General features: G+C 44.8%; 1 protein-coding gene across 1 annotated transcript in view; it reads right to left on the minus strand.

The window, feature by feature from the left end:
* Positions 1-27,499, minus strand: part of LOC144125787 (corticotropin-releasing factor receptor 1-like) — a 175,200-nt gene that overhangs the window by 84,079 nt on the left and 63,622 nt on the right. Inside the window, exon 2 of the mRNA XM_077659494.1 lies at positions 4,521-4,703. Within this exon, the coding sequence (XP_077515620.1) occupies positions 4,521-4,703 (183 nt within the window). The remainder of the gene's footprint in view (positions 1-4,520; positions 4,704-27,499) is intronic.

Below are 27,499 nucleotides of genomic sequence, written 5' to 3' on the forward strand. Positions count from 1 at the left end.
CACTCCGTCTTCCTTAAAAGCTTCGTTACATTTAGCTGCGACACCTGTGCAGCATCCGCGGCTTTATGACTAGAAACGCAAATGCTTCTCATATTAATCGAGAAGAATGCGTCCACTCGACTCAATTCCTCGTAGACGCACGCAACTCACACGCGCTTCCTTACTAGGCTCCTAATTAGGCTATAGTCGGTTATTGATTTCAGGAATCTCTGCTAGCGTAAAAAGACACGGACCAGAAAGTAGTGTTAGCGTGTGTCCTATTCTTACTTTCATGCCCTTGTCTTTTTGATCTAGTTGTGATGCCTGGACAAAGTTCCCAAACAAGGAAACCTTTACGCAGGCAGGCAACTGAGTCGTAAATTTAACTAGGGTAATACGCCTAAATGTGGCCAATAAGCAAAATATGTAATCAGACGAAATGAAGACACTGAGATAGATGTGTGAACAATAAAACAAAAATACAGGGAACGGAACGACCACGTACGAAGCCCTTTGGAGGCAACAAATTTTGAAAGAAAAATTAGAGAACGACGGCTCTGATGCTTTGGTCACGTGATGAGAAAGACTACGGATACATGGTAAAAAAGATGATTAAAATAAAAGTTCAGGGGAAGAGGTCCAGAGGACGACCTAGAAAGCGACGCCAAGACAATGTGCAAAAAGGATATCAGCGTGAAGAGGCAGAAGAGGGAATTATTTAATGACGGGGTGAAGAGCAGACACCTCATCAAAAACAGCGACCGCGTATACAAACTGGACAAGCTGTAAACAAGAAGACGAAGTGTGTCAATACAGATCTTTTTTCCTGCTTCTATTACCATACGTAAGACACGGATTAAACACGGTCGCCGGCATCGGTTCTTGGATGCAGTCGATAATCAATGCCGTGCCGCAGCGTGCTAGCGATAATAAGTGGAAGTTGTCGAGTACGCAAACCTTAGGCAGCAGAAAGGTTTCTGACATTGCAGTTCCTCCTGTTTCTTTGTTGCCCCCCTTCCTCCCTGTATTTTATCCTCCGATGACCCGAGAGTGGAGGAAAATAACTAAAACAGCTACCTAGGCAGTCGAATCGCTGTCTCGATCAAGGAAGGAGAATGGTACGATCCGGGACTGTTGATCTAGCCCGACGCGTCGCGATAGCGACATTATAATCGCGAAGGCCCTTGGCAGACGCTTCTGGGAAGTCCCGCCAAAAGATGTAAACTCATATAGTCTGCATCAAGCATCGCGAATCTCGCGTCGGCGACACTATTGACAAAAGAGGAAGGAAGCGGAGTCCTGTGTGTCCGTACACGCACAGGCCTTGAAAGGCACTGCCTAGTCGAGACACAAGCCAGAGACCGCGCGCTATAGGCGCCAGTGTGCGGAGGCCTTGGTTCACTCCACAGTGTGCGAAAGACGGCCTTATTGCAGTGAGAGACGTTGAAGGGCGCTGTGGGAATATCGATTTCAATGGCCACGCGGCGAAGACCTAAGAACTGCTGTCCTCCGCTGTCTTTTAACGGCTCGACGCTGAAGAAATAGAACTAGTGTGAACAGATAAAGAGCGGGGACTCTCGACAGCGACAAATTAGCTGTTTACTCCCGACGATACAACAGCGAGTGGTGGTATGAACTAAGACTTTCAGAAGGAATCTCGACAAGAAATTAGTATATCCAAAGAAAATTCCAAACAGCTACCGTAACTTTCATGCAGAAAAACTAATCATGATATTCTCATGGCCAAGAGACACAAGGAGACAAAGAAGAATCGTTTATAACTTGGGGTCTCCCAATGCCAGTAGCATTCGCTTTCTTCAGATCCGCCGTTGATGTCTCCTCTTTCCTTGAAAAAAAGAAAAAAATCCAAGAGCCTGTCAGGTTCCCAAAAAAAGGACGGCCACGAAAGAGGAAATCGGACAAATTGATTGCGCGGTTTTGCCCCGGGGTCTCGACGCCAGGCTGGTAGGAGACAGCTGTGAGTCCAGCTCCGGCGGAGCTCTCAAGGGCGACAGAAGGCGAGTAATCTTCCTCCGCTAAGCAGCGGCTGGTTCGGCACTTAGCGCGGGGTAGCAGAGAAGCGCAGCCGACTGAGAAAGCCTCCGCAAACACCTCGTCAGTCAGCTGCTACATGCCGCCAGTGATTGCTTCTCATAGCCAGCAGCACTCTTCCCACACCCCTATCGACATCTGCCGGGAACGTGAGGGGAAATTAAAAGCAATATCAATGAAGTCGTTATGTCGCCTGCATTAAGCAAGCCTTAAGAAACGAGACGTCAAGAAGGATAACGTTTTTAATAAAGTGAAAGCGAATTATGTTACGCGGGTTAACCTATTAACTCTCATATATTGAAAACGTCAAATAAAAGTTATGAATTGTCAGAACCTCATCATTAATGGCTCATTGATTGCAAAAATGCAAAAACCTTTCAGAATAAGTCAGAAAAAAATCAGGCATTAGTTGGTTTGAAGTCTTCTTTATAATATCTGAGCGCCTAAGGTTCACAAAATTATGTGCTAACATGCAAGCGCATGCAGTAATTCAAGTGCGAAATTCAAAAGTTATCTATCGTTTAGGAATGCAGCATTACGACCACATAAATTTTTGGCTGTTTCGCGTTAGGCCTAGCTTTTGCATGAATTTATATTTTCGCGGGCCTCCTGCATCTCTGGCAGCTTAACTGTGGCCTTGGGTTGATAAATAAAGTGGAGAAGAGCGCCACTTGAAGTATGGTAGCAGTTCAAACAGACATGCGGGCAGAAATTAAAATTAATCACACTTTTGCGCCATGTATCATATATGCAACGTCGGGCGTTAATGTTTTACTCTAACTTCGAGGAGACGGAAATATAATAATGATTTTAAAAGGTGGCAACAGCCATTCTATCCAACAAAACTCAGTAATTTTAAGGCACCATTTTTGGAAATTTCTTGGTTTGTACGTTTCACCTAACTTGCCCAACAACTGCACAAGGTACAGATTTGTTCTGAGAGCTCTAAAGTTTCTGTTTGGTGCGTTCTCGGGCACCCAATGGCGCGTCTCTTAATCAAAACGGTTTTTACGAAGAGAAATCAGGGCGAGCTGCTGCAGATTCATATTTTAGCAGCGCGAGAAAACGAAGAATATAGGAAAGACGTAACAGACACAGAAGATTAGTATCATGGTACTTTTTATTCACGGGAAGAAAAAAGCATAGGCATAAGATGCAACAAAAAAAAGAAATCTTACCTTCTGCTCGTCCAGAGAAGGCACTGTCATTTCATTTAATAAGTTACAAACTAAAAAAAACCATAACACTCATATACAACCCTCTATGCAACGTGATGATGACGACGATGATGACAGTGATATAAAGTGAAAATGACAAAGCGAGAAAGGGGTGCAAGGTAGTCCACCGAAGAAGACTAGCCGAGTGTAAAAGAGGGGTAGCGAACATTGTTCACCTTCTTGTGGGGCAAGGAATCACCCGGACTGACCGATGCATCAATGAGCGCCTAGCAGTACACCGCAGGGCGTTGAAATCTGCGGTGTCTTCTAACATTGCCTTGCATAGCAGGAATCACCAAGGCTGCGTTTCTCATTTCATTACAACGAGCGTCTTGTTCACCCACAGCGATCAGATATGTAGGGAGTTACCAGACGAATTCCTGATGAAAAAAATGCCAACGTGTGTGTTGCGAAGCCTTCTGTCAGCATACTTAATAATGAGATAATTTTCCTTGGCGACTTCTTACCTTCTAAGATATAATACGGGAAGTTATCTTTCGAGGGGGGGGGGGGTGGTAAGGGGGGGGGGGGGGTTGTGCCTTACAAAATGAAATGACAGTGCCTGCTCTGCACCCACAAAATGAACAATTTCCTTGTATTTTTCTTTTATCGGACGCCTTTGTACTTTCCTTTTCTGTGAATAAAAAGAAACCACTTGATAGCAGAGCCCTGTGTTGTGTTACGTCTTGGTTCTTGGCTTCGTTTCTTCACGCAGCTAGAACAGGAATCAAGACGCTTTTCTCAACGCGGATCTCTGCGGTGGCGCATGCGCGAGTAAAAGCGCCGACGTGAGTCTAGCGTACTTTCAAAAGCTCACTGCTCCCTTCCATCCTGCAAACAAGCGCCCTATGAGACGACCGTTTAATAAAACGCGTTGTATTCCTGCGCTCGCTTTGCGGATTCCGCAAGCAATTAGGCGAAGTGCATGCCGAGCTTCCCGCGTGACTGTTTGCACTCGCGAATGACGACGGCGTCCCTGCAGACACGCCCGTGGAAAGTTCAAGACGGGAAGAAGTTTCCTTAGGAACTCACCGCCCGTGTGCACATCATCCGTGTTCTAAACAAGTCCACTCGCCTGCTGCTTGAAAAACACCAGTCACAAAAGACAAGGGACAAGAGAAGGAGTGTACACGCCACAACGAAGGAGTGTACACGCCACCAGTCGTTGTGGCGTGTCCACTCCTTCTCTTGTCCCTTGTCTTTTGTGACTGTTTTTTTTTTCAAGTTTCTATGAACCAATCGGCCCGCATTTCAACCCTTCTGCATACTCACCGGCTCCCCAGCGCACGTCGTGTTGCGTGTAGTTGAGCCTTCCGAAGACCTCTCGGCAGGGCAGCGTCAGGATCTTCCCTGCCTCCACGGGCGGCCAGCAGTGGATCGAGTCCCACACGGGCGGGCAGCGGGGAGGAGACGCGGCCGAAGGGGAAGAAGGTGACGACACCAGTGCCTGTGCCCCTGCGGAGATTAAAGTGGCCAACGGACATCGCCTGAGTGACACAGCTGTGACACACGATGAGCGGGAAAAGAAAGAGGTTTAACCTCGGCAATGACCATGAACAAACGGAGATTGCGGATGTGCACGCTCGAAGGGTGGTGCACATCCACACTCTTGGATATCAGCAACATGATCTCGCGACAGTAAAACGTTCGAAGAGTTGCTACGAGTATATTGCCTGAGAACAACACTCATCCATGTTTCAGGCTCATTGATGGATTCAGCTGATGCAATATTACTTAAGCAAAGTAAGCAAATGAGGCCCCAAAGTAAAATTGTCAAGGGTTTCTCCTGAAAAAATACGAAGGAAACACCTCATTTAAAAATGACTATGCAGAAAAGATATTGTATTACAAATAGAGGTAACTAGCTCTTGTAAAATTGCAATAAAACAGTATAAAAAATACAAGAAACGCAATTGGAAATTGTTCACAATGTTTGGTTTGGTTTATTTATTATTTATTTACAACATACTGCTAGCCTCATTGGGGGGGGGGGGGGGGGGGGGGGGTAACGTCCCAAAGCGACTCAGGCCATGGGGAACGCCGTATTGAAGTGCTCTGGAAATTTCGACTACCTAGAGTTCTTTAATATGCACTGACATCGCACAGTGCACGGGCCTCTAAAATTTTGTAGCCATCTAAATTCGACCACCGCGACCGGGATTGAACGCGCGTCTTTCGGGTCAGCAGCCGAGCGTCATAACCACTGAGTTTTTTCTTTATTGCCAGTTTCGACAACAGTCAAATCACTCCAATAAAGCACGCCGACCGCGCTCGGGTCAACGCAGCAATTTAAAACTTCCTCAGGGCTGCAGGTTCATCCAACACGGGTAGCCACTCAGGTGGCTCTAGTTGGGCACCGTAAGCTTCCCGCACGTACATAACACTTTCTATAAAATTCTCGCTCACTGGCCGAACGTTTACATCAGCATTTCAAAATGCTGTCTTTGTTTTCCATAAACTATGCAGGCCGAGTAGCATAATGAGGTCATAAGAGAAACCCCCCTCGTCACCTACAGGCAAAAACCAAATCCCATACGGTGTGATTGGCAGGCCCTTCTTTAACGTCCTTTGAAGAATGTCCCAGTGAAATACAAGGTCCCAACAGTCGATGAACGCATGCTGGATCGTTTCTGGCTTTTTGCATAAGAAACAATTTATTGTCCATGGCACGAAAATTCTCTTCTTATTTAGTCATGTTTTCACTGGAAGTGTGTTGCTATGGAGTTGAAACAAAAAGCTTTTAACGCGGGGTTTTACTGGTATTCTTTTCATCCTTTTGAGAACATCCTGACCTGAGCCTGCACAGCTTAGTTGTCGGTACATTGGCATGGGTAGCATAACAACCAATAAATCTTTATACAATTTCTTTTTGGTACCGAACTTAAATACTCTACAGAAAAACGCACTTTCAACAAGCGAAAATACAAAACAAGTTCCCGCAAAAATTCTTTTACCCTTGCACTTCTTTTAGAACATGACACGATGTACTCGGGCAGAGCCTTTCGCAGATGTACTTGGATCAATTTGCGCAAAAAGTCATCATTCTGGCCGCGAAGAAAGATAAAGCGCGACACAATTTGCCTCAAATATAGGTGCACAAGACCCACACCACCATTACGAAGCAAAAGAAACAAATTGGTCCCGCTACTACGTTGCCATGTCATACGTGATACAAAAACAGCAAATACTCTATGTATTTTTGTATGTTAACACGCGACATAAATAATACCTGCAGAACATACCATATCTTTGCGACTAGAAAATGGTTAGCAATAGTTGCACGTGTGAACATGGAAACATTGCGACTGTTCCATGCAAACGTTCTATCCCGAACACTTTCTATTTCATTCTTTCAGTATTTTTCGCTGTCATCATAGTGCTGGAGGGGCGCACCAAGATATTTTAAGGGCAGCGCTGTCCATTGTACGTTGGCAATCACTTCAAGTTGTTGATCCACCACTGAACCTCAGCGGCTTTTTCTTCTTCATTGCCACTGAACCACGGCGGCTTTTTCTTCTTCATTGCCACTGAACCACAGCGGTGGTTGCTAACAATGTAACACACGTGCAGTGCACTAACATAAGCAGTTACAGTGTAAAAGTAACAGTTAACTCAACATCAGTAAGTGAGCTTTTAGCACGTTCTGAAGTGAACAACACGAAAAGATGACTTAATGCACGTAGGTAGTAAGTTCCACGCTGCAATTAGAAAAAATAGTGGTTAAAGAGATTATCGTTGACTTTGATACAGCGGCCCGTTTTAACTATATGCTCGTGGCTATAAAAAAAAAGTGGCACGGTTTTAACGTGCGTAGTTAAGCCGAGTAGACATGCGAAAGCATGTGTCTAGCCTGGTTGGCTGATGGTTTTGCTTTGCTGTGTGGACGGCACGTCTGGCGACGATATTAGTTCGATAATAGTATTAGTCGATGAAGACGACGATGCGCAATGCACAGAGCGAGGGTGTTTTGAAGTTTAACACGAGGCGTGATCGGCTGGGGCGATTACCTTGTTCTTAATGAGACGTTGCTTAGGTGTGTAATATTATGATGCAATAGTGATGTGTCCTGTGTCGCGTCTTTTCTCGTGCTTGACTGATTAGGTGTGTCGTATTATCCACTGTGCTGATTCGCGATTGTTTTCTTCATGGTTTATACATAGTTCATGTACAGTACTCACGGATTGAAATAGGACATTCGGAGCGCGTGGCCGTCGCTTCATGGAGCGCCGCCCGTAGACGCTCATGGAACCAAGGTGGTGCATTGTGGTATGGCGCGAGAGGGAGAACATCTACAAAGCAGAATTGTTCCTTCCAGTAGCCAATGAGCCGGCCTGTGGCTTACCACATGCCTGCGTGGCACTGCAAGGCTAGCGCTCCGAATGTCCTATTTCAATCCGTGAGTACTGTACATGCATGCATACATACATACATACATACATACATACATATATACATACATGCAAGCATGCATGCATGCGTACATACATACATACATACATACATACATACATACATACATACATGCATACATACATACATACATACATACATACATACATACATACATACATACATACATACATACATACATACATACATGCATGCATGCATGCATGCATGCATGCATGCATGCATGCATGCATACATACATACATACATACATACATACATACATACATACATACATACATACATACATACATACATACATACATACATACATACATACATACATACATACATACATACATACATACATACATACATACATACATACATACATACATACATACATACATACATACATACATACATACATACATACATACATACATACATACATACATACATACATACATACATACATACATACATACATACATACATACATACATACATACATACATACATACATACATACATACATACATACATACATACATACATACATACATACATACATACATACATACATACATACATACATACATACATACATACATACATACATACATACATGCATGCGTACACGTACAGTACTCACGGATTGAAATAGGACATTCGGAGCGCGTGGCCGTCGCTTCATGGAGCGCCGCCCGTAGACGCTCATGGAACCAAGGTGGTGCATTGTGGTATGGCGCGAGAGGGAGAACATCTACAAAGCAGAATTGTTCCTTCCAGTAGCCAATGAGCCGGCCTGTGGCTTACCACATGCCTGCGTGGCACTGCAAGGCTAGCGCTCCGAATGTCCTATTTCAATCCGTGAGTACTGTACATAGAATGTTGCTTCACTTTAATAAGTACCATGTTTCAAAAAAAAAAAGCGGCGATAGCATAGGGCTCTCGTGCAGTGGCCAGCGAAGTTGATATGTTCGCGCCGCCGTGGGTTCGAATCCAAGTCGCGGCAATATTTTATTTATTTATTTATGGTTCGGTCAAGGTCACCCTAAAGGTCAAGCTTCACGCAAACTCGTGAACCTCGTGAAAAAGTGCTTTTTACTGCGTTTTTATCATCAAGAATGGCAACACATGATTTAGTCGGACGACTCTATCAACATCAGAGACAGAGATTATTCTGTTTGAGCCGGTTTACTCGTCATCCAACGTCCCGCGTTTACGCGCACGCCGCGCATGCGTCCGCCCATGCTCAAAAGCGATCGATCTTGGTGCATCTAACTGTGTGGTGTCCGCGCATTGAAAACACCGGATAAAAGTTCTGAACTTCCTTGGTTTCATCACCAATGATCTCTTCATTGCAGAAATGTAAAAAACTGGCTGATATATTGGATAAAAAATTATTACATCACAACTAAATTGAAGCCATTTTGATTAAGGACGATAATACTGGGCATAAATACGCAGGCGCATGCAGTTGAGCGCCAGATTCGAAACTGCTCCATCACCTGCCAATGTAGCGTTACAAACCCCGAAATTCTCTACTGTTCTGCCGTCGAGGTGAGCTTTTGCATGAATATATATTTCAGTAGGCCTCTGGAATTTTTCCAAGCCGACGCTTCGGCCCTGCTTCGATAGATATATTAGAAAATGCAGTTTCTGAAATTATGCGAGCAATTATTAAAGCTCTGCGGGCAGGACCGAAAAGTATTCACATATTTACGCTCTCACTGACAGGCGATACGCCGCGCATTAGGGTGTTAAGGTGCGAGAAGTTGGTTTTGATTTTATAGGGTTGGATTATGCGTGAGCGATGATCCAGCCACCCAGCAACTAAGCGATTCCGCTTTTCCCCGCGTGTAGTGGATACCATCCCACAAGTGTTATACCGAGCCTGTCCCAGTGGCCTTTTCTCTAGATGAGCTGTACAAATTTTGGTGTGAGGTTTGATCCGGTATAAAGTTGATCACGGAAAGTAAGGTGAACTGAAAGGAAAAAAAAGATCAAGATACTCGTCACGGACAAAAGCGGAAGCGGTGTCAAATCAGCAAAGAACATATCGAAGAACCAAAGGCAAAAAGCGATAAAATACGGTGACACAGGGTCATCGACCTTTAAGTATTCTGGCGGGAAATTTTAAGCATTTGTTCAGAAAGTCAGCACCGCTAAGGCGCCCGTGTGCTGTGCGATGTCAGTGCACGTTAAAGATCCCCAGGTGGTCGAAATTATTCCGGAGCCCTCCACTACGGCACCTCTCTCTTCCTTTCTTCTTTCACTCCCTCCTTTACCCTTCCCTTACTGCGCGGTTCAGGTGTCCAAGGATATATGAGACAGATACTGCGCCATTTCCTTTCCCCTCAAAACCAATTAAAAACCAATTAAAAAAAAATACTGATTGCAAGCGTTTAGCGCCTTCTGCCCAACCCAATCATTTTATGTAGAGCGAGTGGACGCTATGACGAAGCAAAACAAAGCTACTGTTTGGTATGAGAAGAAAAAAATTGTGGCTCCAATCTACGCAGTGAAGGTGGTCGGACAGCGAAGCTATGCTTTTTGCGTTCAATTTTTAGCCTGGCGGTTTTTGCTTACGACAACGACACCAAAACGCAACCGTAGTCTTTACCGGGAAACACGCGCGGGGGAGAAGGAACGCGCTTCGCATTGTTTGCTGGTGCCGTTATGATACATTATGCGGTTTGCATTTCACACGAGTGCTTCGAATGACGTCAACCCTTTTCGAAGCAGCTGCAAACCTAATGCTTACCGGAACGCGTATCTGTAATTGTCGGCACCGCGCGTCGGAAATATTAGTTTCCTTACGGCGTGGTTCGGGTGTCCACCGGGATATGTGAGACAGGCGTCATTTTTTTCCTTAAATTGTCCAATGCGCAAGGCGTCGCGCCGAATGGACGATCGCGTTCCGTGGACTCCTTGGCAACGCTCCAACACGCTGTCGCGTCCTGCTAGCTATAAAGACGAAGCTGAAGCGTTGTTTCTTTTATTTCTTTTATTTTCTGTACATTTTTTTTCTTTCTTTTTTTAATCACGACTGCTTTATGATCTGTATGATGTACGATTTCTATGGTGTACTTTTATTTTATTTATTTTCATTTTGTATTTTATATATACATATATTTTATTTTTTATATTATAGCTCCTTTATGATCAGTATGATATACGATTTCTATGCTGTTGGGTATTTTTCCACTCGGGTTTTTTGCTGATGATGACGACGACGATACGAGAGACAGAGAGAGAGAGAGAGAGAAAGATTTCCTTTGACGGTGGAGGTAAACAGCGGGCAAGCGCTGCCCGCTGTTCGGCGGCTTTGATGGTTTCGTGCCGGCGACTCTGCGGCTCCGAGTACAAAGGGCGCCGACAACAACAAAGGCGCCCTGGCAACGTCAGGGGCCCCTTGCTGATACATCTCAGCTCTCTCACGGTCCACCCTTCACACTACGGCACCGTGCAGCTCTTCCGGCAATACAGCTCCAGCTGACCTCGTTAAACGCGCCGAAGAGTCACGTGTGGAAGTTGTCCGATACGGGAAGGATTCGCGCTTGAGAGCGCTTTGTAACGTACCGCCAAAAGCACGGCAGGAAAAAAAAGCGATTCTATCTTGGCCGCCGGCCTAGTTAAATAATGGCCTCCAATCGTTGTAGGTGCAGAAAGTTCGGGCACGAAGCAGTTGAAAGGCCTTGTACACAAAAACTGTTGACCCCACACGCCTTTCATTCTTCACTTCATTGGAGACCACCTCAGTTGCTGTTGGAGGCAATAAAAGAAAAAGCTCATCAGGGTACTGTGAAGTTAAGGATAATATAATTTCACAGCCAAAAATATAATCGAGTGTATATTTCTTGCTCAAGACTTCACTGTTTCGACATCCAAAAGTACGAAAATTAAAAGCCATTACTCGTCTCCTGCTCACAGACGACCGATATGTTCCAGTTTGCGCCACGTCTTTCAGAGTTGCCGCTGAGGCTGAAGGCAGGCGACAAAAAGAAAGAAACTTTTTCATATCCCAGCATACAAAGTGCGGGTGCAATCGCGTAAGCCGTCTGAGCAGCTCCGCAGAAGTGCGTCACTGAGGGCGCCGTCATTCGGGCGGCCGCGGAAGGCTTGCGCGCCTGCGCTCATTGTTGCTCCCAAGATCCTACCCTCGTTAGTCGGTCGCACTGCTGAACAAAAAGAGTGTTCCTTTGTCCCCCAGAGCGAAAGGAAAAGGAAGCGGTGCCTCCTTTCGAAAAGGGTTCCAGAAACAGCACCGTCACCCATGTCATACACGCCCTTTCGAGTTAGCTTCTGCGCACGACTTTTAGACTTCGCGATGAGCAGCGCTTGTTTCGACGTCGGCGTCCGAAACATAATGAGAGAATGGAAGCAGCCGAAAAAGGACATCAAATTTTCGCCCCCTTAAGCGTGTTGAATGGATTAGAGTTTTGAAAATGGCTAAAAAAGAATGTCTCTTGTGCGAGGGAGAGGAACGAAGGAAAGTGATGCTGGCGAGCGAACAAAGAGCACTGCTGCGTTGTGAAATTCGTAGCTGCCCCGTCGTCGTGCGTCGCAGTAGATTTACACTTGTTATTCGGCTTTCAGCCTTTATATAACTCCATATGGCCACCATTGCTCGCAGCACTTTCCTTAAAAAGCTCCCCGGACGTCATTATAGCGAACATCGTTGGGAATTTTCGGGAGTGTTGCCAGCTGTTCCGCTTTCTGTTGGCCGCTTCTTGCTCTTTACTGATGGTTTGTTAAGTGCCTTCTGCTTGTTTGGACTTGTTGAACTGGTATAGGCCTAGTCGCAGGCAGGCCTTAGTTTTTACTTCACGACAAGTGCCCTCGTTATGAGTGGTTGCAGTGCCAGTTGCAGCGCGGTCTCCTGTTATTTAGTTTCGTTTGGACAATATTTCTCGCTCATCTGGGCTTAGTTTAGCTTACTGCGTAAAATATTGTCAGAATGGTTGCGTGCTGGCCCAGTTGGTTCATTGTAAATAATGTAACAGTGCGAGTAAAGATAAGGAAGACACGAAGACGGCAGAGAGAGAGAGAGAGAGTGAAATGAGCGCTTAATGGATTAATGCCACTTAGTTCGTTCAAGACGAACTTGCTAAGCTTTTCTTATAATACGATGTCGGCTTACCTAGCAGCGTAGCTTTTGTTCAGGCCAGCTTATCGTGCAACGTGGATTGAGATACACTGGGACAAAGCTGGCGAGAAGGTACTCCGCAATAATAGGGTCAGCTCTGTTTTAGAGATTTGCAGAAATGGCGCCGATGAAAGTCCTAAAGCCTGATACTGAAAAAAAAAATTCCAGAAATTAAAATTTCTATCGCGAGCATTGCAGGCCTTTAACATTAGTTTGTGCAACTTCGGCTGTTAAAATGGTTGTGTGGGCAGGCCTGGCGATTTTTCGTATGATCTCCTGCACAGTAATCTATAATTTAGAAAATATACGAGTATGGTCAGAATTTCTTGAAATAAATGGCCCTCAAATCTAATTATTAGCCTTCTCTTCCGCAGAACGTTTTGCTTTTAATAGAGTGTTTGGACTTAATTTCAGTATGCAGTGATTAAATGGATCGTTTAATGAACACTGATGCTAACTGATCCAAGATTAAGACAAGAAATAAGGCGTTCTCATCATATCCAGTACAGGAGGGTGGTTTTAGACAACAATTACACGGACCTTTTGCCTTGAGGCGGCCTTTACTACATGTAAACTTTCGTCAGTCTCAAAGAGTCAGGGGCGACAAAAGAGTAGCGACATATCATAAGAGCCAACTGTGACTCAAAAGGCTTCGCTGGGAAGCGAGAAGCCTTGTTAAGAGCTAAGTCACGCGACTGAAAAGCGATTTGATAAGATAGTACACAGCTCTAGTTTCAGTGCATAGCTGTTGCGAAATATTTGCCCAATTTCTGCGCGAATTTTCTCTTCAATTCGAGTTCGAAACCCCCTTAGTCTCAGCCGGTGTATAGACTCGAGGCTGGATGGATGGAAAGTAGAAGCGTCCCTTTTGAAACGGTGCAGTGGTAGTTGCCACCATGCTCAGTTTTTTTTCCTTTATTTTTGTTTAACTCCGCTGTAAGTTGTTAATAATATTCGCGATTACACGCGCTACACGTTGTTGTGAACGCCCTCTTTTGGGGAATTTTTCGCATCTCACGGAACTCTGCACCTTTTCCCAGCTCTGTGCGGTGAGTTTTTTTTTTTCCTCGGAAACAATGCAGCTTCCGTAATTTGTTTGCGCGCCACTTGTTCGAACCCACAGCGCTTGACGTTCCTCTCCACTTTCCCAGTGCCTTGTTTGCTGCTTCGCTTCCACTTTCGCGTAATCAATCACCCACACACCCACCACAGCAGTTGCGGTCGTAGCCTGCAAGTTCAGAAATATGCAAATGGCGCTGCATTTTTATTCGCGTTGCTCGTTATTCTACGAGCCGCTGTTGTGACTCAGTAATAAGGTGTACGTCGCAACGTCGCAAACGCCGTCGAGGACCAAGGAGCCGAAGAGATTTCGCGCCCAGTTTCGCTCAGCTATCCATCGTGGCGGTGCTGTGCTTTGTGCCCACCGGTTCTATTCTGTGATTAAGCCCTCTAGTCGTCCGAGGCATGGCTGCAACTTGTCGCTTCTTTTCCGACAAGTGTGAATTAACAATCGTCCCGACCCCCCCCCCCCCTCCCTCAACCTAGGAAAAATAGAGAGTAAGCCTTTTTTTACAACAGCGACAGAAACGCTCACCCTTTTAACAACAGCACCCAGTATATGGCAGGTTGCCAAGATACAAGTTCCATTCCACGATGTTCGTTTGAAATCCCATAAAACAGAGCACACACAAATGGGGCCGGCGTTCGAAAGAGAAGAAAGGCGTACGTACAATCGGCGTTTCTATAAAAGCGCCCATGGATGTTAAAAAGAAGACAAAACCCGCTGTAAGGGATTGGGGAAATAAATCAATGACAGATTTGTACAGCGAGCGCCAAACGGATGGCGTGTTATAAACTTTATAAAGGACGAAGGTTGTTCCGCAGTTGTCCGACTCTGCCTCGATGTGAACATGTAACAATGACGATTACATTGCGCTCAGCCCCCTTTTTTTTTGGCCCCACCTGCTGACCGCCCCGCCGCGGTGGTTCAGTGGTTAGGATGCTCGGCTGCTGAGCTCGAGACGCGGGTGCGTTTCGATGGAGGCGGCTGCGTTTCGATGGAGGCGAAATGCAAGGGACCCGTGTACCATGCGATCTCTGTGAACGTTAAAGAATATCAGTTGGTGGTAATTAATCCGTAGCTCTATATTACGGCGTTCCTCACAGCCAGTGCCGCGCTGGGAAGGTGAAATATGCCTTAGGTTTGGTTTATGGGGGTTTAACGTCCCAAAGCGACTCAGGCTATGAGGGACGCCGTAGTGAAGGGTTCTAGAAATTTCGACCACCTTAAGTTTTTTTACGTGCACTAACGTCGCACAACACACGAGCCTCTAGAATTTCGCCTCCATCGAAATTCGACCGCCGCGGCCGGGATCGAACCCGCGTCTTTCGGGCCGGCAGCCGAGCGCCATAACCACTCAGCCACCGCGGCAGCACTGAACCATACCTTACTATAATACCTTACTATAATGTGAAAATTGTCCGTGCCCTGGGTTAGGTTATGTTCAGAGTAAGGTTCAGACCGATTGTAATCTATCTCGCCTACTACCTTGCTAACACGAGAGATATTAGTTACCACCGACTAAGCATACGCCAGCCACGCCACTTGCGCAAGGAAAGTTACTTTGTCTACCGCTCTAAAAGGAAAAAAAATGAAAAATTGCGTAGTCACGCGAGTTTAGCAACAGCGCTTTTTCTGCACCTACTTTAGTCGATACACCTTTAGTCCCAGCTTTTACGCGTCTGCCGTAGCTTCCATTCTTGCTACGGGAGGCATCTATTTATATCCCAAAGATCTTCGCCTCCTTTCCTGCACCCTTCTGCGTCCTTCGTCTGCATCACTTTTCGTCCATCCTGCTTGAATACCCTGACAGCCGAAAAAGTTTCGGTCGTCACCGACAGTCACAACCATGCTGCGCGTGCGCACAAGTTTCATAGCATACAATGAGATGCAAAGCACGCTTTAAACACCGTTTTTCTTTGTTTGTTTCTCAGTTAGTAAGTTTGCTTGTTTGTTTTTGTATGTTTGTTTGTTTGTTTCTTTGTTTGTTTGTTTGTTTGTTTGTTTTCTCTGGCAGCGTGAGACCCTCACACGCTGAGCGTCCGCTTCGACGAATGCGAACGGGTGCGTCCAAGCCCAATCGCCTTCTTTTCAATGCCTTGTTGCACGCTGCCTATGCCTTTCGTTTCGCGCCTTCTTTCATTCCTGTCCATTCAAGAATAGCGTAGATTTCCTGCGGTTGACGGCGGAGAAGAACAGAGACGACCATAAAACGAAAAATTTGGACGCCTGAAAAATACAAGTTTCTGAAACGTACAAGTGTGTAGGCTCAGGGAGTGGAAAGAAAGGTCTCGGCAGATCTGCATTTAACGGCCAGCTGAGTGTGAAGGCGTCAAATATTTCACCGGCAAAGGTTGCCGAATCGATACCTCCGCTGCAAAGCCAAAGAAAGACAACTTCTGCGTTTTCTTTTTGTTTTGTTTTTCAAACAAGTATGTGGAAAGCGAGTCTGCTATATTTGTTATTTTTCTCTAGGTTTCTACAGGCCTTGTTTTTTAAACCCGCTTACGATATGTTCCCGCTCGCTACTGCACCCACACGCGTGCCGATGCACATTCCCTAGATGCATTTGCGCACAGACCTCTCTGTGTTCTATTTCAAGCGAACTAAGGTTTGCCCTGAAAAAAAAAAGACAAAAAAGAGAGACATATTTAGACAGCGGCTGTGCTTCGACAAATGTCGGTCGAGTCAAACGGAAGGGACATACGGCTCAAAACTCTGGACCAGCAAGCGAAATAACCGCTGACTTTTCAGAGACCAACGTGAACAAACGTCCAGGGAAAAAAGCAGAAAACGAACGAATACAACTAGCATTCAGTAAAATCGAAGTTTCGGTCTTCTCCAAGACGCTGACGATAGAAGTTTTGGTTTGCGCTTAAAAGTTGAAATCAAAAGTAGAGAGAGCACAGCGCACAAATATCAAGAAAGCAGCTCCCAGAAACAAGCGCCACTCTCTAGAAGCTGCTTGTCGACCGGTGTGCGTATGCGGCACCGTACACGCAAAAATGTTTATGTCATGGAAACTCATATCTAACATAAAATGGGCGCTTAGAAATTTTTCACCAAAACTTACTTCTTTATCTTTGTGCGCGGTTGCCTGTTGCTTTTTTGTAATGTTAGTGTGCATTAAAATTACAGAGGCAAGTCTCTGAAGAGATTACCTGGTTATCTGTTCTTACCATGCCCATTAAAATCGTGAGGCAAGGAATCTCGTGCTGAAGGTAGTAATGGGTCTTGGTAGCGTTACCCCACCTGGAACCTTCGCTTTTTTTTTACCTTTTCTTTGTCGAGAGCAGCGTCTTCGACCTATCACGAAAGCAGGTATCGCAGCCGCACATTTAGACAGTTTAGTGCAATTAGTATTGCATTGAGGTTGAATGCATTTCTGTGACCTAAAATAGTAACGTACAACAGGTGGCGAGTAGAAAAATTAACCGCATTTTACTGTGCTATACTTTATGTCATAGACGTAAAAGCCGACTTAATTTTTACGCCAAAAATAAAAAACGCCTATCGAGGAGAGTGCTAATAAGTCCAAGGCATTTCACTGTTTAATCACAAGGACAGATAAAAGCCTACAAAAAAACTATGTGCCGGCTCATCTGAACAAAAAGCCAACGTCTCTTTTTTTCGTCAAAAGGCTGACAGTTTTACACATGTAGAAAAATAATGAAATGTCATAAAATTAAAGACACCGCTGTGCGATGTCACTGCACGTTAAAGATCCCCAGGTGGTCGAAATTATTGCGGAGCCCTCATCTACGGCACCTATTCTTCCTTTCTTCTTTCACTCCCTCCTTTATCCCTTCCCTTACGGCGCGGTTCAGGTGTCCAAAGATGTATGAGACAGATACTGCGTCATTTCCTTTCCCCAAAAAAACCAATTATTATTATTAATGAAAGAAATTTTTGAACATATCAACTTGTGTGATAAAGCACTGAATGGCACCGACCGACCGCTCAAAGCTCCGAAAGCTTACTGTAGACTATCAGTGGTAGATGACGCAAGTTAAACTTCAAATTGGTCGACTTGCCTTTGTTACTTGCAAACCCAAGAGACCTCAACATTTTTATAATCTACTATGTATATGTATGCCTATCGTCCTGCATTTCTTCCTTTCATTTTAACTTTCGCCTATTTGCATTCTTTAGTTTCGTTCATTATGTAAGTGTGGCAGAAACGTGGAGCCTATTAAAACACAAAATTAAAATTTCAGTCAGAAATTGAAGCGCTAGCTCTCCCCAAGCGTACTGAGTAGAACTACAGTGAAGAATTAATATGTACCTGTATGCTCTCGTTTTCCTCAATCCAAGATTAACAACAATTATTCTTGCAGCACAAGCCAGTTTCATTACCTTTTCTACAATGTTTCCCTGCCGGAAAATTGCTAGAATTAATTGTATTGAAAGGAGAACTCTTGTGTAATGGCAACGTCAATCTGTAGAAAATCTCTTCTCCTGTTTTTTTTTTTTTGCCTGCTCTTCAGGTTCAGATGTCTTGATGCTACAGTATAACTAAATCTCGAGCGCTGCCAAAACAACGGATTACTCGTAAAGCGGGAGTTTCGAAAAAAATTCTGAGGGCTGTTCAGCTGCATGCCATTTTTATTACAGGCGTGAAAATCTAAAAGAGAAAACAAGCGGCGATTTCTAGGTGGGAGCAACAGAGCGGGAGAAAATTTGGAAAAAAAACCTTATTAAATGTATTGTAAAATTAGCATGCTAGTTCGAAGTTTGCCGCTGGTATTGTGCCCTCTCAGTTGCGTCCGGGAGCATCAACAGCACTTCGGATCTGATCACTGAAGCTTACCTTTATCAATGATTATGGCAGAAGCTCGAGGCAGGTGATAGTTATCTGCCAATCAGCTATGCTCTCAAAAATTTTTGTGCTAATTGCCGTAAGCTGCCCTTGGATGTCAAAGAACACGAACGAAATTTAACCCATGCGAAACAACCATGCAGGTCAGCGGCAAATTCACCTTTGCCTCAGTTAGGTACTGTCGAAAATAACTGCGCATGCGAAGCTTCTTTGGCTTCAGGTGCACAAAAAGCCTGCGCACAGGCACAACACGCGAAAAGTTTCCATTTGTGAAGTTAAAATCACTCAAAGAATTGACGTCAGAAGTCGCCCAAGTCGTGACGTTGCTCTGGCGACTACTCTGTAGTAAGCGCCCTTTCCTATGGTTTTCTTGTGTTCGCTAGAAAAAAAATCAATGAAGCCAAGTCTAAATCACTCTTGCTTTCAAGAAATGTTGAATGTGGGTGTCTGAAGAAAAGTTTTATTTCTGATTTTGTCAAATAAATGTCGCCCTACCTGTCGAAACACTCAGTCGCCATTCCGAAGCCATTCGTGGAGGTGATGCCCGATCGATTTATTTTCTTTATGACTCCGTTAATGCATCTAAAGCTCTAGGTATGGTCGTATTTCTATATTTTTTTCCACAAAGCGATCCCGTTGAGAAAGCCTAGACATCCCTCTTCATTGCACCCTTGTAGTGACACGACTCCGCCTCCTTTCCTTACGGGCCTCTCATTTGCAAAGTCGACTTCTCCTCGTTACACTCTTTCATTTGCGCTTAAGTTTTCAATAAATTGCGCTGTTTTTTTGGTACTTGAATTGCCTGACCGCAACGGTGATCTATGACTGACAGTTCAAGCTGAAATTGTGGAATCTTGTGGTGTGCGCTGCAGAGCAGCCGAATTTTCGAATAAAGTATGCAGACTACAGCTTGCCTTTAACGCATATCAAGGTTTCATTCTTCCGGCAGCTTAGATAGAAAAAATTTCTTAACAGCAAGAAATATGGTTCTTTGCATCAAAGTACAGACGAGGTATTAGACATTTCGTCTGCATTGAAAGTACTTAATTGCGTTCATTTTCACGCTTTTCGCCGCTTTTAAGCGGCGAAAACTTCAAAACGGCAAGAATACTATCACCAGAAAAAGCACTGCAGAAAGCATGTCAGCTCCATAATTTATATCAATTAAGTCAACAGGACATTAGTAGATAACGTCGCCTGTAATACAGAATCGCCTGTAAGTACATCTGTTCTCTTATTAGTATGCAACAGAATATGTATGTTCACCTTTCGCGAGCTGTCACTCGAGATGCAGCTAGAGTGGAAAAGAATGAATTGTTTTCGACAAGAAAAGATGTCTCGTACTATAAATGAATAAGCTTTTTCGTCCTGTCTTTAAGACAGGGAAAATTTTATTACCTCAAACACCCCACTTCCCCTCTCGGCAGTATGTGTACCGCTTCTCAATCAACGCGTCATTGACGCGCTAAATTACGAGTGACACGTCATTGGTTTAAGTACCCGTCCTTCCTGATTTTGAAACAAGCTCGTAACGTAATTTTTGGAGCAAGCGTCTCGTTTAGTTGTCCGCACACGCTGGCCTTGACAGAGAGGTCGACCAATTTGCCAAGACCGACGACTCGGAAGAATTTTCGCTCATCAATTATTGTTCCCTGTCGCCTCTCTGCCCTTTCGGGTTTAGGGGTGAAAGTAAAATTAGATGCTACAAGAAGAGAAAAAGAGAGAGGGCCACGAATGCAAATTCAAACTAAAGCAAAGCTCGTCAAAGGTTTCTTTATACGTTCGCTTTTTGTTTGACTCAAACCATTCATTATCTGATCCCCTCCACCCTACGCAGCGTCATACCAATGCACTTACGACTTCTAACAGCGCCCAGTACTGCTTGAAAGATTGCCCTTTCGACAACTCTCATATACTCACGGTGCTCAAAAGACAGCAGCTGTTTGGACAACGAGTAACACGGTCTACATGAAATAAGTGCTGGACACGCAACGTTTTATTCCAGTGCTCACTTTGCCATCTGTCGGCGACTGCTGGTAGCTGGCACGCAGTGCTAAGGGGCGTCAAAAGTCTATAGTTAGGGATTGAAGTGACTCTTGGAGCGATCGGACACTTCTCCCAGTTCTACCTCACCCCACAGTCTCTCGCATACATAACACGAGGGGACAAAGTGATTACGTGTTCTACCAGTGTTAGTGTGATGACGTAAGGAGAGGTTAAAGAACCCGCTTTATTAAAGAAGCAGTTCTACATTCAGGACAGCTGAAAGAGACAATAATACAATGAGAGTTTACAACACCAAACCTTGAAACGGCAACCTCTAGAAGTCAGGGGGCATCGGGCATATTTTTGCAAGCATACTTCGCATCGCCGCGAAAGGTATTTTTCACAGTTCAGGTGGAAAATTACTTGCAGCATTTTTGATAAAAAAAACTAAATTCTTTATGTCGGACGATTACTTCGGACGTTGTAAAGAAAACAAATAAAAGCAATATTTCTGATGTTTCGCCTTAACTTTTCGACACTTTGATATTAAAGAAAACGACACTGTATTTCGAGCTGCGTAGATATGCCTCAAATTCACAACTTCAGTGTAACATGTTGTCGAACTAGAAATGCATGGATCCACCTCCCTTCTTGCGGTCCTTGCAGTATTAAGTCGCGTATGGGTCTCCATGCCCGTGGCTGAAGAGTTCGACTCGGCAAACGCGCTGCTGCACTGCAACCATCAATGTGATTTTGCATAATCGCAAGGACTTCCCTCTCAATTTGAAGCAAGCTGCGATTGGCCAATACATTGTTATGACACAAAGAGCTAACGCAATTCTTCTCAAGACGTCTGTGGTTTGGGAAACAAAGGGAAAAAAATCACTCTTCACCTCAACAGATAACGACACATACGTTGTGTCAACAAATCAACGCAGATTGAGTAACAATGGGAAAAAAATATTCACCTCCCAACACATCATAACACATACGGCGTGTCTAAAAATAAACGAAGTGAAAATCATTGGCGCCACCAACTTGCTTTTCCTCGAAGTCGCCAAAGTCAGAAGCAACGCTGTGAAAAGCAGGACTGACTGCGTTCGGGAAATACCAACGGGTGATCAGTAAAACACCACCACAAAAATAGCAGATTTCCTCCCCCCCTCCCCTTTTTCTGTGCGGCCATCCTCATCCTTGATTTTCTTGCAGTCAAGCGGGTTCAATGAGCTGCCGCGGAGCCGACCATAGATCTCGTTTCTGTCTCAGGCCACGTTACTATTAGCTTTCAGTCCACTGCTGTTTTCATTGCTGCTTTCAATCACGTTATAGATTGCCGAATGGTACGCCGTGGTTCTCCTGGGGGTGTCATCGCCTGGGCCTGGTGCTTCCATAAGCGTCTGGCCAACTTGGAACTGTCATCTCATTTTTAATGCGTCTGCTTGACCGTCAGTGCACGATGCCTTCTTCTCACACGGGAGTTTGCTCCTGAGGACCCCTCAGCACCCACGCTTTTATCAATATATAAGCGACAAATCATTGCTAGCACGTATACAAAGACAGAAAATGCGCTGCATGGTCGCCGTCTAGACGGCAAACAAACCATCGACCAAACGGGAGAGGAATGAGACGGTCTTTCACCTCTGGGCCTTAAGATCAAAGAGGGCATCGTGGAGATGAAAAACGAGGTGACTGCTAGAAAGGCTGAAACAACACTACGGCTCAGTACTGCATACTGGAAGAGCTGTCCAGCTTCGGAATTCGATATGGAAGAGGAGCGAATGAACTCTCCGGGTCACACACAATGGGAGCCCGGGGACCGACGGCCGCAGTCGTGGAAAGTGAAACAAGCTACCCAGAAGTGATAACGAGCTTCTAAGTGGTGACTCCTGACTGCAAAAATTGCTTGTAAGACATTCGGGAGCACTTTATGACAGATTGTCTGCGCTTTCGAGTCCTTTTTTGTAGATAGAGCAGCCGCTGTTCGCGTCGGCTTCTTCCATTTCAAGTACAGACGGCATTGCTGGGCACTTTCCCTGGGTCGCTTTCCTGCGTTTACGAGTTTTCTGCTGGGCTGCGGAACAGTGAAAAATTAATGAGGAAAGTAGATGACCATTTTCTTTTCGGCGTTCTGGCACATAACCAAACTGTACAAAACATTTCGTGCTTAATATTTTGTAGCAGCAAATGCAACCAAAGAAACAAGAAACAATGCAGTTTTCTTGAGAAGAAATTCACCTTTAACACAATCTACACAGCTGAAATAAAATTGCCTCCAACAATTCGCCTAGGGTGTAAATAAACCGCGCTAAATTATCCTCGACCCTCAGTTGACAATAGCTTGCTTTCGTGCCCATCTTAAACAAGTAATTGGCAGCAGTGTTTGAATAGTACTTTTTCAAAATCGGTTAGAATACGAATAGTCTAGCTTCGATCTAGAATCTAACACGAATAGTGTTGTTATAAGATAATCGAATACGAATCGAACTTTTTGAATAATTGTGCGAATATTCGCTGACACAAATAATCGTGCGGAAAAGCGAAGCGCTGACGGCCCCGCTGCGGTACGGCGCTGCAACTTATGGAATTATAGCTATAGCTGTCAAAAAAAATCAACAATGATTTTCCCTGGAAACACAAATCACCAAGCATGTTAACTCTACGGCCGTCATGTTACACGTATAGGAAAATTACTTTTCGCTACTTATAACGGCAATGAACAAACACCGGCATATCTAGGTAAGTGAGAAGGGTGATAGCTCCGCAAAGTCTATATGGCCTCTAAGATCGGGCAACGAAGCAGGACAGTATCTGCCTAAGCTCTGCTACGTCGTCGAATCTTGGAGCCAAATGTGAGCACTGGCTACGCCGAGACTCCAATGGACCGCGCCACAGTGCTGAACACTCCACTCCGGGCAGTCCGATAGTGGAAGCTTGCTGCATGGGGTCGGAGTGGGGCCGGTTTTTGTAGTTAAGTCGTAGAAGAAGACTACGGCGTGCTTTATTCAACTTCGTGCCAATTATTTGACAAGTATTCGAAAATTTGAAAGCCTATTCGATTCATTTCTAACAATACTGAACATGCACCATTTTAATCGTGCACATGATGCACAGGACATGCAGGGAATATTCGATTCGGTGTTTTAAAATTTCGAATATTCGCGCACTCTTTGTTATCCCACCGAATTCATCAATCAGGTAAGCTGTGCATGCGTGTAAAATTACGTTTTTTCCACGGGGCTCGTTTTTTCTCATTTATCCTCAGACAGTAATGCGTACGAAACCGTTTATGTCAAGGTTTTCTTCGTATGGTGTCCCGTGCAGGCTTTCAATCTTGTCCAGTCTACAGCCATTTACAAAAAAAAAATGTAGCACCTAAGGCACTCACATGGAAATACTCGTATTTTCATTTCTGATTATTCGAGTTCGCTAAAACCCTGTTTTTGAGCCTTGGAAAAAGTACCGGAACACGTGTACGCAAACACCACGCTTTCAAAAAATCGGGCGAAAAACATCGGCCCAAGCAATGTGCTGCGCCATACTGTGCCCTCTAAATAAGTGAGTAACGTCTCTCTACGCAGCTCAGGCGTCTTCATCAGGGAGTACGAAATGTTTCCAAACATTCCTGGAGCACCCTGTCAGCCCTCCGAACGCGCCAGGTACAGCAGCGTGTGAGGGTGCCACGCATCGCCGAACTCCGCATATTGTGACGGATGGCGCGTCTACGAGAGGAATCTTCAGCGTAGCCTGAACTGAGGTTAGGATCAAGGCGCACACGGTATGGGCACAGTTTCGAGCGGTGGAATAGAGCACAGCTGAAAGCATGCAACAAATGCGTTTGAAAAATGCCAGCCTTCTTCGCAGCACCACCATGCGCGTCAAGGAACCGGCGGCAGTCGACCAACAGCGGTAGGTGCGCCGCCTGTCGGACAATCTCTTTGACGCCATCTCTTCCCACCTTCGACAGACATCATCTTAGAATTACCCGCCGCGGTGGCTCAGTGGTTAGCACGCTCGGCTACTGATCCGGAATTCCCGGGTTCGAACCGGACCGCTGCGGCTGCGTTTTTATGGAGGCGAAACGCTAAGGCACCCGTGTGCTGTGCGATGTCAGTGCATGTTAAAGATCCCCGGGTGGTCGAAATTATTCCGGAGTCATCCACTACGCCACCTCTTTCTTCCTTCCATCTTTCACTCCCTCCTTTATCCCTTCTTTTACGGCGCGGTTCAGGTGTCCGCCGATATATGTCAGACAGATACCGGGCCATTTCCTTTCCCCAAAAACCAATTTTAAATTTTCAACTCTGGAAAAAGGCAGAACTAGACATTCAACTCAAAGCGTACAGAAACAATCACAGCAAAGTCAAGGAGGTAAATAAAATATAAAGCTTGACATCCAATGTAGAGGAATGCTATGGCAGACAACTGGCTTTGCTGTTCACATCTGAAGCTAAAGCAAGATTAGAAAAACAGATCTCAGAGAAACCAGCGCAAAAAGAGCAACGGACAAGAAACAAGGAGGCCGACACGAACAGAAGCGCGGACGCTTCTGTTTGTGTCGGCCTACTTGTTACTTGTCCGTTGTTCTGGTTCCTCTGAGATCATGGCCTACCAGCTAGCCCAACAACAAGTTTTGCTGATTAGAAAAACAGCACATTTAGCTTCATCGTTTACGTACAGCTTGGCGACCATTTAGGAGCCAGACACATTGCAGGCCCTCTTGAGAGATCGCCAACCGCTGATAAATCAATAAGGTCAGCTACATTCCCTCAGCTGATAAAAGGAAACATCAAAAGATACAAAAAAGCAAGGCAGTTGGTGTCCCGAACAGTCAGTTTTGTTACGTAAAATCCTGACGACAGCGATAGAGTCTACCCTGATCAACATTCCAGTCAGTGCCTTTGTATTGTTGCTCAATGTCTTCTCTGGAGGTTTGAGCACATTAGGGTGTTGAAATTACTATCGTTTTTTTTTTGTAAGTTCACCTAACGCACCACTAATGCTGTAAGCACTCTGCAAGCTCCTCCATTGCATCAATGGCTGCTCTGTAATTGCGTTACGTTCGCCTTACGTTACGCGCGGTGCTGATTCTGCATTGCAGTTGCCATGTGTTCTCTAAGCCAGCGATGGCATTTGCAGCTGCATGCGGTGAAGGATCAGGGCCATGAGAGTGCCAGCTCTCATCACTTGTGGCGACGTCCAATTGGTGGAGAAAAAAAGGATTAGGATGGGAGGCACAGCAAGGAACGCATATTCCATCTACGATATAAGACTAGGCGCTTGAAACTTGGCCCAGTGAGCATGAGCTAAACGGGTCAAGACATACTCGAGGCACACGCTCACTGCGCAAATAGTGTCATCCTGGCAAAACATTTCAAGGTGAACAGACTCCTAATCTCGGAGCGCGAGTTCTCCATCATCTCGAATTGCAATAATGAACGGTGGTACCTAGTAGCGCATTTGCAACTCGAGGCTTGTGCACAGGAGAAAAAGAAAATTACAACATTAGGCAGCTTAAATTACGCCATTGGCGAAGGGAAATCATGCAGAGGCGGTGTTCACAGGCAGCTCATCATGGGGCAATACGTTTTTCGTTAGCAAGAACCGACATGTCCTCGTTCTTTGTGACGTCAAAAAAAGTTTCCGGAGCAGACACCAGCGGTACTATTTGGATTACCTTGAGCGCATAATCATTGAAACGGCAACTACCAGAGCCTGTCAAGTGGGAAAGAAATATATTAGTCCTATACTCTTTTAGGTCATCTCTTAGCGCGAGAAAAGGAAGAACACCAGGGTCGCAGTATATTTGTCACACTGCTATTCAATGATCAGGTTCTTCAGAGCAAGAAAAAAAAAGAAACAATGCAGTAACGCTATGTCATCTTTTATACGGTCATTACGAACACGTGAAGAGTGTCCCTTATTACTTGCAGGAGGTCAGTAATGAAAAGGGCAATATTTTAGGACCGACCGCTGCCAAGCCGGTCATAGTGCGGGCTTTTTCATTATAAGCAAGTAGGTGAAATTCGTTTTTTTTATAAATCATCAGACAAAAATTTTTACTTTAAGTTTACACTAACTTTCCTTATGTATATTCGATTTACTCGAATTTTTCTAATGTTGTAGCCTTTTTATGTTCATTTATGTCATAGATGTAACTTATTGTGCATACTAAGAACCCTTTTGTCGTTTTTGTTGTTCGCGTTTGTTTTTCGGCACATACGTTATGATGTACCAGATGTGAGTTTGCCGCGTTTGAATAAAAATTCAAGTATGTGCAATTGAACTTATCCGCATTAATTTTCAGGTGGAGGATTATCCCTGTGCTCTTGAAAAATGTATTCGCTTTTGGAGGCGCATTAAAGATAGTTCTCGGTGAAAACCATGTTTTGAAACTATTATACGTTACGCCTAACTTTCTTTTGCGAAGTTGTTAATTCACTACTCATCACACCGTTCACCTTAGTGTTACGTCATACGTGAATTATTAGCTGAATAAGGGTGCGCTTATCGCCATTTTCTTGAAGCCATAAAAAAACGCGTTGTGAACTAGCCGCACTGCTAAATAATTCTCATGTCTCGTTCGCTTTTTTTAGGTTTCACTATATTGAAACTGAACTCACGATCCAATGGGCCTCCAGTCTTGTCGAGCCAACTAAAGACGCCGAAACTGTTCTTAGTTGAGATTGCTGTCTTTAACAGCTTCCCAAATGAAGAACTGCAAGTTCACAAGTTCAACATACAACCGCAACCACGTGGTTCATGTTTGTATAGTTTCGAGTTTATTGTTCAGCGACTTATTTGCTTTCGCGAAGGTTCGCTGTGACCATACTTTAGAACTCAGA

Source organism: Amblyomma americanum, chromosome 3 (assembly GCF_052857255.1).
Source record: "Amblyomma americanum isolate KBUSLIRL-KWMA chromosome 3, ASM5285725v1, whole genome shotgun sequence".
NCBI classification, from domain to species: Eukaryota; Metazoa; Arthropoda; class Arachnida; order Ixodida; family Ixodidae; genus Amblyomma; species Amblyomma americanum.